Genomic DNA, 8,830 nt, shown 5'->3' on the forward strand with positions numbered 1-8,830 from the left:
GTCTTGTTTGGATACAGAACTGTCACATTTGCAGAAACTAAATTACAAAATTAAGTTGATTTTCTTGGTTGGTTTCACAGCTAAGTAATGAGTAAACAAGAAGTACTTTTATGTTATTTTCTTGAATTATTTTGAAGGGGCAACTAATGTGACAACCCTGAGGTTGGTGGATCGGTCAGGACGAATCAAGCAGGATTGAAAGTTTCAGTTAAAATAAGAAAAGAAAAAGAATTTTTCGAAAGATATAATTGAAGTTCACGTAATATACATGTTTTTGGAGCTTGATCTGGCGTAGGTCAAAAGATAATTCATATTCGTCTAATATCTAGTACCTACATTGCAAGTGAATAATAGACGCACCATGGGTTTCGGACATGATAAATATGGTATCAGAGATAGTTCTCCTTTTCAGTATGATTGTGGGGCAAACCTTAGTGATGACACTGAGCAGAGCGTACTGACCCTCTTTACAGAGAGTAATCAAGTAGGACTGACAAACTTTTTGAAGTTAAAGTGCTCTCGACATTTTACATAAACTCCACATTCAAATTAAAGAAGGAAAGGACATGGCTTAAGTTCATATATTACGATGCTTTTGGAGCACGATTTGACGTAACTCAAAAAATAAATCCATATAAACCTAAATTCAAAGCAGATAATACATAACATGACACCATTTTTTTTGTCTACTCCTCTCTTATATAGTCATGATGCCCTTAATGTTTGGTTTTGAAGGAGTCATTAGTTGGTTTAAGCTACTTAATCAAACTTAATTAGTTCTCCATTATTATATTTAAAAAATTATTAATACTTTTCTTTATAAATTATTTTGTGAGCTTCCTAGGACGTGAATAGTGGGAGAAAGAAAATGTAAGAGAAGAGAATCTTTTGTGACTTTTGAGATTGAAATTATGAATTTTAATTGTATAAAGTGGTGTTTAAGGTACATAATTATTATTATTTTTATAAAAAAAAGTCGTACTAATTGCCTTGGATCTCTGATTACTTCAAAATCAAACAAGTACATAAAAAAAAAATTAAAATGATTATTTTCCTAATACCTGTGCTTTGACTACCCTTACTCATTTGGATATTTAATTTTATCCATCATTTTAATTAAGGTTCAATAATAATAATAATAAGTGATTTTGTTACTTTTCTCTCGTGGAGCAACGGTAAAATTGTCTTTGTATTATCTATACGTCACTTATTCAAGTTGCTGAAACAGTAACTAACGACTTACATTAGAGTAGAATGTTTACATCTCATTCCTTAATTGTGGGCTTGTGTCCTTCTCCCGGACCTACGAAATAAAATATTTGATGTATATTAATAAAATTGTTCAATTTTTCTATAGAAGAAACTTTAATTTATTATTATTATTCAAAGTCATTGAAATAGTAAATACATCATTATTCAAACTAGCTGGCTAAGTGACTTTAGAGAGAGTCCATCGCCTTATTTGTCGTCAAATAAGAATATTTCCATTTTCTTATTAATTAAAAGTACCTAATAACTATAGGGCGACTCAACAATATTAATTACAAAATATCGAATTATTTGTTAATTTTCCCTTTTGAGCACACTTAACGATCAACAAATTGAAAGAAAATCATTTAAAATAAAAATAGAATTACATCCCAACAATAAAAGGAAGAACTATTTATCTAAAGTTTGATGTATAGAATTACTCAATAATATCTTAGTTTTAAGATATGACGGATGCACTTGTTTATTATTCAGTTGCATTCAGCAAAGGATTCAGAATTTTCATAGAGGTGGTTCGAAAAAAAAAATATAAATTTGTAAATGAGTCAATAACTTTTTTTTCAATGAGTGCGATCTTTAAATTCTTTTGGATTTAAAACCACTTTTAGCATGTTTTATAAAATAAAAACTAAAAAAAAAACGTAAAAAACAGAACTGGGATTCAAAATAAGGACGTCACGCGTTGTTGCAAAGGAACCTATTGCTGGGCTTTCTCGTTTTCCTTGTAATTGAGAGAGTTCAGAATATATATATATATTCATATAAATACAGAAAATTTATCTTATACATATCGTGTAGTCTTTTACCGAGGGAGTTCGGACAAACTCCCTGGCTTACATGTAGGTCCGCCCTATGAATGTTTTGATTGACACTATAGAATACATATTTAAAATCTTGAATTTGCTTTTCATTTAAGTAATTAATAGCAAAAAGAATGAGTTAGAACAAATAAAAGGAACAAGTGAAAGGCCACACTTGAATATGTTATCTATGAGTAGATTTATTTTTTCAATATTTTTTATTAATAAATATATTAGAGCTTAATTAATTTAAATTTATGTTAAATTAAGCATCACTCGAGAATAATAATGCTAATTTGAAATCTCTAATAGAGAAAGAAGACAGGGGTTGATATTAGTTTAAGCAAATTTATACAAATATTTAAATCTAGAGTCTTCAATTTAAGGGACAATACTAATAGATGGGATAAAAGGGACCACTTCAAATGTACATTTTTTATAATTTCTTTTTTCTTACAAGGTTCATAAATAGTAGACAAAATCTAGCTGTCACAATTTTGTTTATGTTTTCTGGTCAATTTTATTAATATATCTTATAGTATATAGTAAGTAGGAATTTACTGTCATTTTTAGGAAGTTTCGTACTTTGAATTGTACTTCATTTTTCTTTAGGTATAATATTATTCAACAAATTTAGATTTTTCAAAGTAAACTTCATGGAAACACCAATAATATTTTGAAGGAGACAAACTTTTGATAAGGTCAATATAATTAATTATTGTTCTGCTGATGTTCATTTCAATCAATTTAGATAAATCAACATACCAACTAGGTGCAGTAAAATTACTATTACACAGAATACACTTGTTGATTGGGTAAATATTTGTAAAAGGGTCTTTGGCTAATTGTAAAAGATTGAACACTCACATTTTTGGATATAGTATCAGAACCAAACATATGGTATCATAAAGACAAATAGAGAGTTAAATAGTGGTTGAGAATCAGACAAAACAAAAAAACACTCGGTGATTCTTCTCTTCTATCCTAACTTTGGTGGATAGAATTATCAGATATCCCATCAAATTAGTAAAGGTCCGCGCGATCATCAAAAAGAGAAGTGCAAATAGGATATTGAAGAAATGACATTTATGCAGATTACTTAAATCATCAAAGGACTTAAACTCATGAGTATAACATTACCTTAGAGCTAAGGTACACACATGGGGTGGGGGGGGTGGGGGGATGAAATGCTGACAAGATATGTAGATGAAAATATTGCTGAGTCACTTACAGACGAGTATTTGTTTGATTCACCAGATGTGAAGCCAAATAAGCTTGTCAAATAAGTGAAAACTGGTTATCTGTCAGAGTGCTCTAGCCACACTTTTGAACTCATTCAAGCAAGAATGCAGGATTTTCTGTCGTTTCTGAAGCGATTGACGTTCATTTTCTAGAGAATCTATAGCTCCAGGTGCAACAAACATGTCCATGAATTTTTCATCATTCACAGCAAACAAATTCAGCCCAAGTGCTACAAAAAGACGTTCTCGACTGTTGACAAATAGGAAATAATGTCAGTTTTGTAGTTACTGGACAAGCTTAATGAAGTATAGAAATTAAAATGTGCAACAAGGAGGTGTGTGATGACAGTCTTGTAATAAATTAAACTATAAGTTGTATACTAATCACTCCTGTCCTGTGTTTAAATTTTGCGTCTGTGGCAAGAGACTGAGATATTATCTAGCGAGTTAGATGCTAATTCGATATTAATATTCATAAACAGTTGATACATAAACACATAATATAGGAATTCTTACAATAAACTCATAGGATCAGAGAAAGCTAGTAGCATACCATGGAGTTAAGAATCCAGAATTCAATGTTGATGCCACGCTGCGCTCTACCAAAACTTCACGTATTCGAGCAAAATGCTGGGCAGCTGATGAGCATATCTCTGCATAAGTAGAGACAGGTCTTGATATGTTGTCTCCATTTCCAAACAAAAGGCTCTCGCCATTTTGGCCATGGTTTCTAGCATTGCCTGAAATTCTAGGTTGGCGTTTTCTTGCTCCAACTTCGACACAGTTTCCAAGTTCTCTTTTGATACCATAATTTCCATCGGAAGGTTGGTCAGGAGATGGGGTCTCAGGCACAGTCATTTGGCATTCTCGCAGGGCATCCCTGCTTTCTGTAACTTTCCCAGGTGTGGTTTCCTGAGCACTTTTTTCAGGGGGCATGTTTTCTTGGTCTTTCATTGCTTCTTTGCGCAATGCAGCACCCCCATCAGATAACTCAAGACATAATGGACTAGCTGTGGCTTGATTTAATTGGTAAATTGAGTTGTTACCAGAGCTAAAACTCCCAATAAAGTTGTTCTCGTAGCAGACATGAGAATATGGACTTGTAACTGAATCAAGATGATGTCGGAGTAGTTGCTTGCACTCTTTGGATAGATCTTTCATAAAATTGTTGTAGGATTGCCTTAGAGCAGCATGAAAACCAATGTATCCTTCCATATCCACTGGTCTATGTCCATCTGCATAGAGAAATGATATCCAAACCATCAAAAAATGACCGTAGTTCGTGGAGCTGCATGTGATATTCCAACTTTAGAATGCTATGTAGAGAACTCCATCAACTGTTTCTGCTTCAGTAAACAGCATAACTTTTTTTTTCAAAACTATCAGTTAAGATTTATCACTGCATCACACAATCTTAAAAAAAGGATGACAGAAACAAGAAAACAAAAGCCTATTGATACCTTTACTTAATATAGGCCTCCTAAAGGTCAGCTTATCCATTTCGCGAAAGAAAATTTCAGCTCATATAGTAAATAGTCTAATGAAGCAGCATGTATCTCAGACTCAAGACAAAATTATTACCTGAATTCTTACTGTTGGAGTCATTTCCATGATTTTTCTCAATGGAAATATCGAAGAGGTTCCCCAAAACAAAAGCCAAACGATCACAAGCTGTGTCAAGAAGAGGAGCAAGCCAAGATCGAGCTGCAGCTCGTGCAATCTCTGCAGCTGCCTCAGTAATTCCTCTACCACCACCACGGCCAGTATGAGCAAGCAAAATGTTAGCCACCTGTCATCAACTCTGTTAAATTGAATTCCCAATTTCTAACAAAAGTTTTTTTTCTTTCAAGGAAAATACTACCTTCTCCCTGGACACAGGTGGGCATTTGATTGAATATGTTGCACATCGAAATTCATGCATCACCCTCTCAAAGGCAGCACCACCATAAAGTCGAAGGGTCGCATTTGGAGGTTTAATTTCAGCTGTAACACTAGGCCAACTCCCAATACCACTCTCTATCCGTTCTTCCTCTGTTGTTTTCCCCCATTGCTCAGGGGCTGGATCTGCAGCACCATCAATAAGTGCCTCCTTCATAAATAACAAGAAAAATCAATTCAGAAATACTTTCATCACTAAAAGATACATTTAAGCTGATGCAGCAGAGCGTAGTGACAAATTCATAACCATTGCAGATATGCTGATGCCTAGAAGTAACACTATAAGCAGATCACTCAAAATGCTAATTAGGAGTACATATATTATGTATATTTTAGAAGTAGTACTGACCACATGATTGCATAATGCGGCAGCGTGCAACATGGCAGATTTTCGAAGATGGGCAACATCAGATGTTGCATTTATCTTGCACTCCATTCTAGCTAAATCAGCAGTGACTTCACCACATCGCTGCTCCAGCAGAGCGAGTGTTGCTGGTGCAGCTTCTTTGTATCTTCTCTGGAGCTCAGCCTCCAAAAAATCTCTCAGACAACCAAACCCAACATAGGACCTGTATTTCTCTTCATCAAACCCACCTTTAACACTATCACGCAAATAGTGTAACATCTCTGCATCCACTTGAGATATTTGACGGCGAAACTCATCATTGGAAATTGTGCCTCGGTCCTTAGGCAAGGCAACAAAAAAGGGGTGAGTATTCTCCCCAAGATAACCACTTGCACTCAAATACCGATCTACTTCCCAGCGTTCTGTGAACTCCTGAACATGGATTATATCACAATTAGATCTTGTAAAATGAGAGGAAAATACAATCCAAAACAATTCATTGAATAGGAAGAGAAGAAGACAAATATGTAGTTTTTGAAAGAAAAAAAGAGGTAGCCAGGTGCACCAAGTATTTCCTCAGCTTATCTTACACTTCTTCAAGAAGCTATTTCCATTTTCCTTGGCTTGAACATGTGACACATGACCATGGAAGCAACTTTTACCATAGCACAAAGGCTCCAAAAGAAGACAAATATGTATCAAGTGAAATTTATCATCTAAGAAATATCATTGATGATCAGTCACTGTACAGGCATACTTCCCCAATAATCTAGGAGTTAACTTTCTCCCAGCTTCATTTTCTATCCCATAAAAAAGCAATGATTTTGCATATGCATTTTAGAAATCTCTGCTCTCATCACCTAATGTAGTTATTTATCTATTAAAGTTAACACAGAGAGAAACATTAGAGCATATGCAAAAGTTTCTTATCATTAATATTGAAAACAACATTTGACATGTGCAAGCATGAGCCAAGAAACTTGGTGGTCATACCTTAAGCCGGTTATCAAATTTGGAGACAACAATGACTGTCCTCCTAAAGCTGGGATCAATCTCTCGAATAGTGTCCAGCCACAAAGATGAACACCATTCCACACTGCTCTGCTGAAGGAACAGAATAATTCGATGAGGCGGACTGGCTAGTGACTTCACCATGGATAAAATTTCATCAGGTGTTCTCTCTGGTTCACCCTTCTTGGCCTGCCACGTGAATATAATCAGTCACTCCAAAAACATGTGTTCTAGTCGAGTAACTGTTTGTCAAAGCCAGATGGAGTAACTTACTTTTAGTACAAATCCAGGTGTATCAATGATGGTAAGATTTGGGCAATGAGCATATTCTGCTCTCATGACAATAGGCTTTGAAGAGACTGCCGCTCTAGTCCTTTTCAAAAGTGACTCAGTCCGAGACTTTATGGTATCTGCAATCTCAGAGGCCAAGACAAGTGGACTTCCATATTCTTCTGAATCCTCATCCTGCATCAAAAATCATATTCCATATTACCAGCATTTCCTCTTCTCGAAATTCAGCACACAACAATTAACTCTCTCAAGATAATCTCCAACATCACACTCCTACTCAATTTCTAAATCCAAGGTCTGATATCTATATACCATTTATCATAAAGCTCGAACAAAGAGGGTGTTATAATAGGTTGACAACCAACATTAATAACAGACTTTCTTATGATAATTTTCTGAACATATGTAGGTTTTGTATAACCAATCCCGACTAGTTTGAAATCGAGGCATAGTTAATTGCGGTCAGCTATGTGAATTCTCTATATCCATTTTGCTCTAATGTCAATACATGGTACACTTATCATTCTGTCTACGTATTTAAGGTCTTTACTGGTTTGCTTTGATAACTTCCAAGTAACATTTTAGATTATTTGAGTAGTAACACATTTTGCATTCAACTTATATAAACAAAGATAAGGAGAAAGAGTGTGTGTAAAGTAAACCTGAAAGCGGCAACGAGGATCTAAAGCGGATTGGTCATGGACCATTTGCAAGATGAGAGGGCGTCGGGTACCCATTTCAACTTCTCGGACATTGAACCGGAATCCCAATAGGGCTTCAAGGAGGGAGCTTTTCCCATCGGACTGTCCACCAATAGCAACTATTTCAGGAATCGGAAGTTTCTCACCGAAAGCTACAGCGGCTGCTTGAAGACGATTGTAAGCCTCAAATCGGTCCTTGAATTCAGAAGCCGATCTGTTTGAATCCGCCGTATGATGCTTGTGGTGGTGCTTTTTGGAAATGGAAGTACTAGTTGGAGTTTTGGTTGGTGTATTGAGGAAGCTATTGGTGGAAGCCATTGTTGATGGAGCGTAACAATGGAGGAAAATAGAGCCTAAAAGGGGATTTTTCATCAATTTTGAATTCGAATTTTGGGGGGTGAGGGGTGGGGGTGGGCGTGGGGGAGCCGTTGGGTTTAATGGGCTTTAACTTTTAATTTTAGACTAAAAAGAGGGCCCAATGAAAATAAACTTAAAACTTCTTGGGCAACTTTCACATATATTAAACATAAAATTCATATTTATATGTTATAGCAAAGTTTGCATAATTGCACTCCATAGCAAACATATCAATGTATAATTCGCTATATATATACAATTGAAGCGAATTGTATAAAACGAGAAAGAGAAAGAGAGACTTGGGCAGAGAATTGTATAAAAAGTGTATAAAAAGAGAAAGAGAGAAAGGCAAAAGAGACTTAGATAGGGAATATACAATTGAATCATATTGTATAAACGAGAAAGAGAGAAATTATATACAATTTGAATTTGTATAAAACGAGAAAGAGAGAAAGGCAAAAGAAACTGAGCAGGAGAGTATTTTTATTGTATAATTATAAGTGTATAGGACGAAAATATATATATTTTGCATGTGTATATACAATTCTATACAATTTTCCCAAACTTCTAATATTTTGAGGCTCAACTCAAATACCATGATGTTTGGAGCCCATTCCTCTCTATTGTTTATTGGCTTTTCTTTTCGATAAGAATAAGAGTTGTTGACAACACAAATTTCATAGTTCATGGCCTAAATTATGTGTTTTTATTTTAGTTTTTGAAATTACCTTTCATACCATATTTACTTTGTCAAATACATGTTTTTAATATACATGTTGATTAAATTACGTGCAATTTATTTCTAATACATTTTGTCCAAGTATGATTTACATGTATCTGAGATGTACTAACTCTCCCACTCACATCTTTCACCTC

The 8,830-nt window shown here is 34.8% G+C and overlaps 1 protein-coding gene across 2 annotated transcripts; it reads right to left on the bottom strand.

Annotated features, from left to right (window-relative positions):
- Window positions 1-1,127: 1,127 nt before the first annotated feature.
- LOC101256992 (dynamin-related protein 5A) lies at window positions 1,128-7,958 on the bottom strand. 2 transcript variants are annotated; one of them, XR_742538.4, is made up of 9 exons: window positions 7,559-7,958; window positions 6,879-7,070; window positions 6,588-6,794; window positions 5,598-6,026; window positions 5,172-5,399; window positions 4,892-5,099; window positions 3,864-4,545; window positions 3,301-3,560; window positions 1,128-1,303 (listed from the first exon to the last, which is right to left on the bottom strand). XR_742538.4 is itself a non-coding variant. In XM_010326064.4 (8 exons), exons 1-8 carry the CDS (start codon window positions 7,913-7,915, stop codon window positions 3,374-3,376), a joined length of 2,490 nt encoding a protein of 829 aa, XP_010324366.1. In that variant the 5' UTR covers window positions 7,916-7,958; the 3' UTR covers window positions 2,938-3,373. The 2 variants fall into 2 exon arrangements, 1 of the variants encoding a protein (XP_010324366.1); XM_010326064.4 differs by lacking the exon at window positions 1,128-1,303 and having other exon boundaries at window positions 2,938-3,560.
- Between the last annotated feature and the right edge of the window lie 872 nt (window positions 7,959-8,830).

Source organism: Solanum lycopersicum, chromosome 7, assembly GCF_036512215.1.
Source record: "Solanum lycopersicum chromosome 7, SLM_r2.1".
Taxonomy (NCBI): Eukaryota; Viridiplantae; Streptophyta; class Magnoliopsida; order Solanales; family Solanaceae; genus Solanum; species Solanum lycopersicum.

Coding starts and splice junctions, on each gene's coding strand:
- LOC101256992 (XM_010326064.4), bottom strand. CDS start 7,915: ATGGCTTCCACCAATAGCTTCCTCAATACACCAACCAAAACTCCAACT. Junction 6,795..6,878: donor CACCTGGATTTGTACTAAAA/GTAAGTTACTCC, acceptor TTCACGTGGCAG/GCCAAGAAGGGTGAACCAGA. Junction 4,546..4,891: donor CTCCAACAGTAAGAATTCAG/GTAATAATTTTG, acceptor TTCTCTATGCAG/ATGGACATAGACCAGTGGAT.